Here is a 12,356-nt window from a genome sequence, read left to right as displayed (position 1 = left end):
CGGTGTTGACTGATGTAGGAGATGCTGTGAGATGTGATTTGCATAATCGCAATACACTCTTGACCACCTTGTAGGCAGCAAGGTGGACAAGCCAACATTCAGCTGAATTGTGCAACGCTTCAATGTAAGTAACAGCTATGGAGCTCAGGATGTGATAAAGAATATAGGTGTTTATTGACCAAAATGCAGATAAATAGTACAAACCAAATAATGCGGAAAATGCACAGGAATATCAGAAATTACTGGATTCTGGTTGCAAGGAATACTGCAGATGCAGGAGGAAGTCCAAGAGCACAGAAGGCAAACCAAGGGGGAATACAACAATGACCAGCACAGGAGAAGGAGAGAAGCAGGTATAAGTAGGGAACACCCAGGTGCAGGAAATAATTAGTCCAACAGGTTAACCCCTAGTAGTGAGAAGGATAAAGCACAATAGCAGCACCTCTGGTGAGTTAGAAGTACTGCCATAATATATATAATGAACACAGATATAAAGTCCAATAGTCCAGGAGGCAGGAGCTGCCAATACAAAGCAGCAAGCTGCAGACAGATCATGACAAATTGCCTTCTCTTTCTGGTGTCTTGGGGGTCTCACTATAATCTGAGAGTTTACTGGACATTCCAGTGTAGGTAACCACAGTTCAACTATGCACTCCATCCTAAGAGCATTCTGAGAGATGCTGAAACTTTGTAAGATCTTCTCAAGTGTAATAACAAGTAAGCAACCATTAGACTCAGGGACTTATTTAATAACATGATGCTATGAGCACAAATGTGTAATCTATAACAACCAGACCTTTTGCTTTTTTTTTCAAAACTGTACTAGAAAAGAGAAAATGGGAGCAAATTGGTTGCTACGGGTTACAATACTTTAATAACATGGTGTAATGAGTACAAATACACTCTTAATAGCCCTTTGGTGACTTTGAACATACTGGTATTAACAACAATCTGTATCATCTATATTTTGAAGGCAATCAGCCTTAACAGCACAGATTTGTTATTATTTGTAATAAGGGAATACAATGATGTCACAATGATATAATGATGCCAGTTACACAATCAGTCAGTCAGTCTCCCGAACATCAGTCAGTCATTTACACACTTCAGTCAGTCAGCCTCACGCACGTCAGTCAGCTTTACGCACATCACTCAGTCAGTTTCATGCACGTCAGTCAGTCTCCCGAACATCAGTCAGTCAGTTACACACATGTCAGTCTCACGCACATCAGTCAGTCAGTTGCACACACATCAGTCAGTTACACAGACATCAGCCAGTCAGTCTGTTAGATACACATTGCTGTCTTTCTTCTCTCTCCCTGATCCTCTTTCTAGTACCCCTGCACCTTTCACACACTCATTTGCCAGTCTACCTCTTCCCTTCTAACCTTCCTCTCCCTACCCCTTAGTCTTTCACCATGTCTCCTTGCTCCCATCCAATACACATTCTCATCCCCTGCCCTTATCTTCATCCCAGATCCCATCTATCCAATTACAGAAACCTGGCTTCCTTCCACTGATACTGCTTTCTCCGCTTCTCTTTCACCCACTCTGTCAGACCTGATGACTCCTCCTATCTCCCATTTGTACCTTTTGTGTCATCTTCCCAGAGCCCTCCTTTTCATTCTCCTCCTTTGAAGTCCACTCTATCCGTCTCTTCTAGGCCATTCATCTCCTTGTCTCAGTCATCTACCGTTCCCCAGTCCCACTTCCCAATTTCTTGATAATGTTTCTGCCTGGCTTCCCCATTACCTCTATTCAAACACCCCCCCCCCCCACCTCCATCATCCTAGGTGATTTTAACATTCTCATCGACAACATCAAAACTCCATCAAACTTATTAACATTTCTACCTCCTTTGGCCTCTCATAATGGACCTCTTTCTCCATCCACTGTATTGGTCACTCCTGTGACTTTGACTTCTCCCATCATTGTGCTCTTTCTGAATTCTCCAACTCTCCTTTCCCACTCTCTGACCTCCATCTCCTCTTCTTCACTCTTTCCTCATCTCCTGCACCCCTCCATGTTCCCAAATCTACCCTTTCTAGGAACAATCTTGATGCTCTTAATGTTGCTATTTTCGACTCTTCACTTGATACTCGCTTCACTCTCCTGACTCTACTGCCCCACCTCTTCTGTCCAACTTCATCGGTCTAAAACCCAACCTTGGCCTTCCAAATTGACCTGGTTCCTTCAAAAATGCACACATACCGCCGAACGTCACTTGAGGAAATTTTGTTCCTTGGCAGTCTTCCTTCATTTCAAGTTCATCCTCTCATCCTGCAGTTCTAACCTCCCCCTTGCTAAACAATCATTCTTCAAGGTTTTCATCTCTTCACACTTCTCCAATCCCCACTGCCATATTGCCACTTTCAATGCACTACTTTGCCCCTCCCTCCACTGCCACTGACTTTGCCTCAATTTTGGAAGTGAAAAAGGAGGCAATCAGACACAAAATCTCCTCTTCCTATCACTCTTCTGCCAACCCTACCACTCCACCCTTGTGCTCCTTCTGCCCCACTATGGGTGATGAAGTTCATTCTCTTATATTATCATCTTCACGCTCAACCTGCCCCTTGAGTCCCATTTCCTTTCACCTCATTTGCTCCTTCTCCCCCACTGCCTACTCCCACTTTGCTCACCTCTTCAATCTGTGCCTCTCAATTGGAATCTTCCCCCTATCCTTTAAACATGCTCCTTTCACCCATTCTTAAAAAACCCAATCTTGACCCCATCTCACTCTCTAGCTACTGCCCCAATTCTCTTCTCTTTTTTGCTTCCAAAATATTTGAGCAGCTTATCTACAACCATCTCAGCAGCTACTTCTCTGTCAAATCCCTCCTTGAACCTCTCCAACCTGGCTTCCATCCCCTCCACTCCACCAAAAACTGCCTCTCTGCGGCCATTTACACCATGGTTCACCCTCTCCTGCTCCACACCATTGGTCTTTCTACAGTGTAGGAGTCCCACAGGGTTTCTGTCCTTGCCTTCTGCTTTTTTGTCTGTACAACTCTTCCTTGGTTGAACTCATCAGTTCCTTCGGCCACCAGTACCAGCTCTATGCAGACACTCAACTCTACCTCTCATCTCCTGATCTCTCCTCTTCCCTCCTCTCTCAGGTGTCCAGTTGCCTCTCCGCCGTCTTCTCCTAGATGTCCTTATGCTTTCGCAACATTAACATGGCCAAAACTGAACTCATTGTCTTCCGTCTATCAAGAGTCTCCTCCCCTCCCAACCTCTCTATCACTGTTGACAATACCACTAGCTCCTCTGTTCCCCAGTTCCACTGACTAGCTTTCATTCTTGATGTCTCCCTCTTCTTCACCCCTCTCATTTAATCCCTTGCCCAATCCTGGCCTCCATCTCCACAACATCAGCAGTATCAGACCCTTCCTCTCCTAGCATGCCACCAAAACTATTATCCACTCCCTGATCATTTCTCATCTTGACTACTGCAACCTTCTTCTTACTGGCCTCCCCTGCTCCCATCTTGCTCCTCTTTGATCTATATATAATGCTGCAGCTAGACTTATGTTCCTCTCTCGACGCTCCACATCTGCCTCCTCTCTTTGACTCCCTTTCCCTTCCAGAAACCTCTTTAAACTCCTCACCCTCACATACATTACTCTCTGCAACTCCACTGCTTCTTAACCTCATCTCCATACAGATTCCTTCTCGCCCTCTCCTGTCGACCAATGACCATTGCCTTTCCTTCCCTGTGGTAACAACATTTCACTCCCTTATCCAATATTTCTCCCATGCTGCCCCCCACCACTGGAGCTATTTCTCCCTCGATCCATCAGACTATCCCCTAGCCTCTATAGCTTCAAAAAGTCATTGAAATCCCACCTGTTTATAAAAACCTACCAGTTCTCCACTTAACCATTTCACCATGTAGTATACCTCACCCTGTTTCATCTTCCATGTCTCCCACTCTTGTTCCTTGCCCTCAAATCCCCTTACATTGGCTCACCCCTATCAGTCAACTGTTTGTCTGCCCCTTTCCCTTTAGATTGTAAGCTCTAGGTAGCAGAACCCTCTTTCCTCCTGTTCACAATACTTATAACTTTTGCTCACCAGCTACACTGCACACCTGCTCCTTGGGCTCTCTGCCCATTGACTCCACTCCTCCATTGTCTTTGCACCTTTTACAGTCCCTTTTTACAGTAAGCATAAAATACTATTGATACGTACTGTAATTTGCACCATATATGTGCTTTATAATTCTCTCTGCTAGTAATATGTGGAGGGCAGGGTTGAGTCAGATCTCCAAATGTTGCTTTCTTATGCCAAAGTATAGGGAGTAAATAGGGTAGGGTATTGTGCAAGAAGTGCTTTGCCTGACAAAGGGTAATACGGAGTGACCTGGCAAACTACATTCCTTCTTCTTACTTCCTCTTACTAAACAACTCTAAACTGAGACTGTAATGATTTATAAAGGACATTAGACTACACCTAGTCTGGGGAAGGAGAGGTACTATTGCACACTTCTTGAAGAAGTTAATACCTTCCTCATATGATTCAGACCTTCACCTTGCCACACATTTCTATTCTGTATTATTCTTTATAAAATACCGTAGATGGCCATAAGATAATAAAAACACAATCACATACATTCTGGAAGAAAAGTATAGGAATTCTGTTCATTAGAACTTACAATTCTAGAAGAAAATGAAAAGAATGTACATCCAAAAATATAAGTTAGTGTTACCATGTTTTGCAGTGGTGACATAGTAGGCAGCATACGCTCTAAGGGGCCTATTTATTAAAGCCCTTGAATCTTGCAAAAACGTCAGTCCTGGGTTGTCAACCCTACATGACCTGTTCACCTGAAAGTAATCCTTGTGTAACTTTATCTGTACTAATAGCAGCAGCAGTCTGTCATGTTTGCACTTCCATTATCCATATAATAAAGGCAAACATTCTTAACAACTCAGATTTGTTTCATGTAATAAAGGATTTATTGCAAATTGACATTGATACCGCCTTCAATATTCCTATGACTGAGGCTGGGTACACACTACAGAAAATTTCTCCTGCAGTGATATAGTTAATGATTTTACCAACAACTAAACCTCCCCCCAAAACAACAGTCCCAATCAGCATGCCAATTCGTGTGTACACACTATACACGTTTTACATGCTTTACCTTCAGATCTGTCATATCGTGACCCTATAAACTCTAAGGAGATCTGCCTACACTGCTGGTCGTGAGTGCATATACACTTCAGAATTTGCCTGGCATCGTTCCAAGAGATTTTTATTCCGTTTCTATAATAAAACAATACAATGTGCTTTGGAATGATAAAACATGATTGTTGGAGCGTGCGCACTAATGCCATATCGGACCTAACAGTCGTTTATCGTGTATTTGGCATGATAATCGGGTGGAAAACCTTTAGTGAGTACCAAGCCTAATTGACGTTTAGTAATGTTAACTTTGCCAAACACTGGGGTCTACTTATCAAGTCATAAACCATGTGGAAAATGGCATTAGTCATTCTATTCTATGGGGAATGCATCGCAGGAGAAGGATCTTCGGATCATTATCCGGCAGCCTGTACGCTCCTCCCCTCACTTCTCTAGCTAAGCTGACTCTGTGCATGCTTCGGGGTCAGAACTCAGAGTTCTCATTAGCAGATAGCCATCGACGGGACAGTCTCTTATCGGATCCACTGTCTCAGCATGACTTTTTAATAAACAAAACTTCATCCCTTATGTTGCAAATAGCAGTGATAACTGATGATAATTTACAATGATATTTTGTGCTGCGTTGTAAATAGACTCCTCTGTTTCAAATATTAATAATGTCAGTACTTTGCATGGCACAAGGAAGTTGAGTCTGTAAATACCATGATAACTTTCCCAAGTCTATATATCAATCAATCTGAATTGCTTATAAATTGTTTTTCCTGTGTTGCAATTCGACGAGACTAGTGATTATGGTTGTATGTAATTGCTTCTTAGTGAAGAGATGTAACCGCATCGCTTATTGTATAAACATCATTGTTCCATCATATTCCCATAGATAGATTTTGCAATAGGAATTGCTTTGCCCAGATTCAACATTACCTATGGATGTTAAACACTCTCTATTTGCCTCTCACTGTTCTATAATCAACATTGTATTTTTTAGTACACAATTCTCATTGTCTATGTCTGTGCTAAATTCATTAGCTCTTATCCTAAAATCAACATGGTAACAATGACCATTGTCATTGTATGAACTGTATACTTGAAACTGATATCAGCATTAATTTAATTATTGACCCTGTCTCAAGTGAATAAATTGTATTACACTGACCATTGGAAGGCAGATTATCTCAGTGACACTCTTGTGCTAACTAGCTGCGCAGGACAGTCTTGGTGATATATGTTTTTGTTCTGTTAATTTTGCCCTTTTTCATGCATCTGATCATTATTGTAAAATCTGTTTGTTTTAAGTATGTGATCCCCTTGCATCTTAATAAAGTTTTTGTGCTGTGGAACTTTTGGCTGCGTCACATGATTGCTGGGCTGCAAGAGTCACTGTCTGTCGGTCGGCTCGTCACAGTGAGTAGTGAGTTCCTGGTGTCGGGCGGCAGGGTATTTTTGTACGGGGGGGCTGAATACAGCAAATCTGGGTGCGAGCGGCGGGTGTCAATCCCAGGTGAAATGTCAACTTTGCGTCACAGGGGGTTGTCAAACTTTAGGGGGGGGGTCACCTGCATAAAATAAAGTGTGCGTTTGCCAGCAGTTCACTTGCTGGTAAACCTTAAAGATGGTGCTTCTTACTTGGGGTTTTTTTGTGTATAGCCAGCATTAGTACATTATCTGGGCACTTAAAAAAATGATTGGTGTCCAAATAGCATTTGTTCAGTATCTGGGCACAGTTTAAACAGCATTTGTGCTTCACCTGGCAACTTATAAAATGATTGGTGTCCAAACAGCATTTGTGAAGTATCTGGGCTCAGAATTTTCTACTCTATAACGAGTTAAAACCTATTTAAAGAATCACATTAAGCAGAGCACACTGAATAATCTGATGGCGATTTCATTAGAGGGACCAGGATATATATATATATATATATAAGTTAACCCGTGCATGATACTCATGCATTCTAGTCAAATCAAGCTACTTAAGGTGTTAAAAAGGTTCTTGTCATGCATTTGGGCCATAGCCCAGGCCTCAACCACCAACCACTCCCCACTGTCACCCCCGGCAACCACCAACCACTCCCAACTGTCACTTCTCCTTCAAGAAATATATATATATTTTTTTAACAAATTAAAAACATCTTAGTATACCAAATTTCAGCCCTTTCTGAATTTTTTTTCCCACACACACTAAGGGCTAGATTTACTAAGCTGCGGGTTTGAAAAAGTGGGGATGTTGCCTATGGCAACCAATCAGATTCTAGCTGTCATTTTGTAGAAAGTACTAAATACATGACAGCTAGAATCTGATTGGTTGCTATAGGCAACATCTCCACTTTTTCAAACCCGCAGCTTAGTAAATCTAGCCCTAAGAATTTAGTAGGTCAGTGTATAACTCTGCCCAGCAGGTGGTGCCGCAGCTTGGTTTTATTTTTTCCACACACAGACAGACTAACACACGCCACTAGACATTTATATTATAGATATATATATATATATATATATATATATATATATATATATATAAGATAAACATACACACACACACACCTATTTCCTGTAATACAATTTTAAAGTGTTAGGGACTGATGTAGAGTTGGAGGCATTTTACATAAAGAGTGCTGACGTAAAATGAGTCCAAAAATACCCCGCAATTACGGAGGTATGCCGAGCTGTATGTATCTTAAAATATGTGCGACTCAGCATACTATGTAAAATACGCATGATAGAGGAAGATATGTTTAAAATGTATCATACTCTTAAAGCGTATGATATGCTGTGTATCGTGATAGAGAGATGCCAATTATCATCATCAACTTTATGATGAGGGACAGCAGAAAAAAAAATGCTCCCACCCCCTGGGAAAAACCCTAAACTGCTTGTGTATGCTGACACTTGTAGAACTACAACCACCAGCAGTGGGCATATGTAAAAAAAAATACACTGAAATAAACACACACATACTGTGACAAAGTCCTTTTTAGAAAAATGACTCCCATCATACATATCCATTTACTGCTCACCTAAATTAATGACGGTCCTCTTCTTTCTTCCGGTATTTAATCCATTGGATAGAAAGAAAAATAAGTATGTGTACACGCTTTTACTGTACTTGCCTATGCTTATACGCCCTTCCCTCCCCTGCTTCACCTCTGTAAACATACAGAGTGGTAAGTGTAACACGTGCCTGAGTTTGCATAGGGACTTATGCCTCTGCATTTTTCGTGTGTATGCATAGTATGGAAATGGTTATTTTACACAAATATAATGCCCTTGTAGCCTATGTAAGGCCCTCAGTCTGCATGGAAGATAAGTAATTTACACATGCCATACTCATAGGTGTACTGGTAAGGAAGGTGGAAATTTATACAGTAGACCAATCTACATTTTACAGTACTGTTTCATCTCACAACAGAGAATTATATTATACTGCGGGGAAGACAAACCTTAAACCTAACTTACTATTCTTCTGTGAGGCTTTTTTCATGTTAGAGGAAGATTCACTTGTCCCAGGAATGTCATTGAGCACTTCTTCAAGCCCTGGAAGACAGTTTTTCTTTTACTCAAATATATTAATAGTATTAAAGCTAAAAACAATGTAATCAATCTCTAAACATTTGACGCAAAATGTTTGATTGGTGTCAATATATTGATGGATTAACACAGCTACCTATATTGTATAAATCTGGGCAGCATAGGAATTACATAATGAAATGTAATGTCACAATACTTTAAAATAATGTAATAATATGCAACTTATGCATACAGAGGATTTGTTGTCTAGGCCCTTTTATTGTTCAAAATGTTTAACTCGCTCATGCCATTAGATACTAAACATAGCAACAAAAAACAACTTACAAAAAGTCGATTTCCCAGATGTATATTTGTTGCAGTCCATACACTGTAACAATGGATTCTTTTTGGAAATCACACTGAGCCATTCAATGTTTAAAGGGTATTTTGCTTGGTGTTTCCATTGAAACACAGTCATTACATATATAGAATTATAAAATGGCAACTTACAGTGGTAATTTCCTGCTGATTGGCCCAGTTTCATTATATCTCATTTATATTTAATGCTGGCTAGGTAAGTTTGAGTTTAAAATTAATGTGGTATATACTGTCTTGTAAAATGCAATGGTTCATCTAGTGTTGCCTGCCAAGGGCTTCTTGCCAGCCCACATTTGCAGCTCCACAAATATGCTTTCAATCCCATTGCACAGTGAATCCCATTGCTCCTCATTTAACCTATCATAAAAGAAGAAGTCTTCGATTTGGTCCTCACAAATGGATTATCAAATGTGTCTGGAGGAGACAACTTGGGGTCCAGTGACCATCAGTCAGTGTGGCTCATGGCCTTAATACAGGCAGAAGTAAAGCAGAAACTGCATGAATAAAAATATTTTAGATTTAAAAAAGCTTGACTATCGTCAACAAACAAATCATTTATGTGATAGAAGGGATGCAGTAACATCGGAATAAAGAAGTAAGAAATGCAGACTGCTGAGAAACTATTTTATCTTTGTATTTACTGTTCAAAATTCAAAGTGATCATTGGAGAATAGCAAATGTACAGCAGTTTCACTACACAGGAAAAGGTACGAGGGAAGAATATAATAACTAGTGATCTGTTAGCCTGACATCATTACTAGAGACAAAAATTAAATCACTAATTAGCAATAAATAAATGTTAAAAATAGATTAAAAATATTTTTCAAAAAATATTTAAAAGCTATTGGGGAGTATTCAATTGTTAGCAAGATTTTTTTTTTCCCCCCCGACGTGTAAAAAAAGAAAACAATCTCCCGCAGGTTTTTGCCGGCAATAGTGACCATTTGGAGTTAGCGCTGCGGGAAAACTTGTGCAATTGAAAAAGAGGGAACACTGCTCCCCACGCGTTAAAAATTGTTTTTGCGAGATTTTATGGGAGTGAAGGGGAGTTTTAACGCTGTCATTTATAATACAAAAAAAAGGTTTTGCATACATTTCCATACATTAGATTGCATTACACATTGATAACCCTCTGCCCTCTGACCCCTCTTACTTCTCTCCTCACCCCTTTGGAGGTCTTCCTGTCATCCGTGCCCTCCCGGCGTATGCGGATCTTCCCTCCCCTCTATAGCTGTGCTTTGAGCTTACTGAGTTACTGTGCTTATTGTTTACTGTACCGTGTTGTCTCACCTAGTATTGTAATCGTTTGTCCCTGTACGGCGCTACGGACACCTAGTGGCGCCCTATAAATAAAAATTAATAATAATAAATAATATCTACATTACAGTACTTTCTTTAGCATATTTTTTTATTGAACTATTTTTTACCATACAATCATCTATACCATGTCAAAACACATTACTACATTCATATTTGTACCAAAAACATACATAAATATAATTAATTAGTGATTTTATTTTTTTTATTCTTTTATTTCATTATTTTTTCCAAAGAAAATCAACTTACACAAGTTAAGCATTAGTGATAAACATAAGTTTAACTTTCTTTCCACTTTACTACATGATTTCAAATACTTTTCAGAGGTTTTTTATTTTTAACACACCCCAAGGAGGTGCGAGAAAAAACAACATATTTGCCTGTTTTACCCGCCGCATTAAAAAACAATTGAATAGCTTTTAACACTGCTGCCTCTCGCACACCCTATACTTTCAATACACCGGACTTGAGCGTGAGAGGACCGTTTGATGAAAAAAAACGTAGCGTTACAAAAGGAAATGATTTGCGGGTAAAGTTAACCCACTCGAAAATGATAAAAAAACAGCGTTAAAATGCTCAACAAAAAAAAACTCGCTGACAATTGAATACCCCCCATTGAATACTAATTTTTTTTAGCAGTAGGGCTTCTCGCCCTTTGTAAATATGCCTCATAATGTGGTAGCCAATGGAATAAGCTCAAATAAAGGGCTGATAACAAGTAGACTACCCCAGGGATCAGTCCTAGTTCTGTTTTGTTAATGTATTTGTAAGTGGTATTACTTGTGGGCTACAAGGGAAGGTCTTTTTGCAGATGATACAAAGATTTGATACCCCAGTAGTAAACAAATGTATATGGGTTGAAAAAAATCCAATAAGCAGAATACATAATGAATGGTGATATAATGTGAACAACAACAGAGGAAAGGAACCTAGAAGCTATAGATCTAGATATTATGGAGGCAAGCAGTGACAAAAGCCAGTAGAATACTTAGTTTTGCAGAAAAAAGTTTTAGAAGCAGGAAGATGGAGGTTAAATTGCCCCTTTATAGGTCAATGGTAAGACCACACCCGAGTAGTGTATACTGTAACTATCTCATACATGCCTACTTTTGGCAAGTTGTATCCGGGAGAGGGGCGCGGTGAATCACGTCATTTCGGCCCCACCCCTGCTACAAATATGCCATTTTGTCGCAGGGGTCAAAATGACGCAAATTGCGTCATTTTAGCCCCGCAATAGAGGGATGCGGGAGATTTGCCAGCTCTCCCGGGAGTCCGTGAGACCGACCCGAATTTCGGGAGTCTCCCGGACATTCCGGGAGAGTTGGCAAGTATGAACTATCTGCATAAAGACATTCATAAAAAAAAAAGTCCAAAAAACCTGCAGTGATGAAATGGTGCATTTTCACAAAGAATGCATAGAACAAACTTATTGTTATGACTATTTATCAAACAGGGAAAAGCTCTAAAACCAGCAAAAATTAGTTACCACCAGAAAAAAATGCTTTACTAGTAGAATAAAGCATTTTTTTCTTTTTCCTTTCCTTTCAAATTATGTTATTCATTTTTTCCCTATGTTTTTTCTAGTTTTTTTTTTAACATTGTTACTTTTTTTTTTTAATCTGGAACGGGAAACCCAAGTCCGGGTCTCCAGTTCCAATGTAAGTGTGAGCCGTCAAGCTGGCTAGCGCATGAACATAGGGACAGTACACTGACAGTCCCCTTACTGCTGCCAGCCAGCATTGTCAGGGAACTGAACAGGCCTCGTCAACCTTTTAAGATTTTCTATTTCTGCAATAAAGAGATCCCTTAGATAAAAAGTATTAATAAAAAAACAAAAAACAAACACCTGCCACCTAAAATGAAAACACATAAAAAGATTCTATATTTCTGTGTATCATGGCGGCACTCAGTGGTTGAAATGGTAAGACCTGAGGTCTTGTGACAGGCTCCTTATACACTGATCAGCGACAAATATTTATATTATTATTTACTTGGGACCAACTTCATTCACT

General features: G+C 40.0%; 1 protein-coding gene across 6 annotated transcripts in view; it reads right to left on the bottom strand.

Annotated features, from left to right (window-relative positions):
• The window catches only part of LOC142152502 (programmed cell death 1 ligand 1-like), a 73,154-nt gene that overhangs the window by 23,371 nt on the left and 37,427 nt on the right, over nucleotides 1-12,356 (bottom strand). For 5 of the 6 annotated variants that reach the window (XR_012691347.1, XR_012691346.1, XR_012691348.1 and 2 more), the window contains exon 6: nucleotides 8,599-8,676. The exons of the other annotated variant lie outside the window; for it this stretch is intronic. Coding sequence is in view for 2 of the 5 variants with exons in the window: in XM_075209206.1 (XP_075065307.1) it covers nucleotides 8,599-8,676 (78 nt within the window). In the remaining 3 variants the exon portion in view is untranslated. The remainder of the gene's footprint in view (nucleotides 1-8,598; nucleotides 8,677-12,356) is intronic. 6 annotated transcript variants of the gene reach the window in all.

The sequence above is a fragment of the Mixophyes fleayi genome, chromosome 1, assembly GCF_038048845.1.
Source record: "Mixophyes fleayi isolate aMixFle1 chromosome 1, aMixFle1.hap1, whole genome shotgun sequence".
NCBI classification, from domain to species: domain Eukaryota; kingdom Metazoa; phylum Chordata; class Amphibia; order Anura; family Limnodynastidae; genus Mixophyes; species Mixophyes fleayi.
Note: the sequence above shows the minus strand (reverse complement) of the source record. Positions and strands in the feature narration are given on the sequence as shown.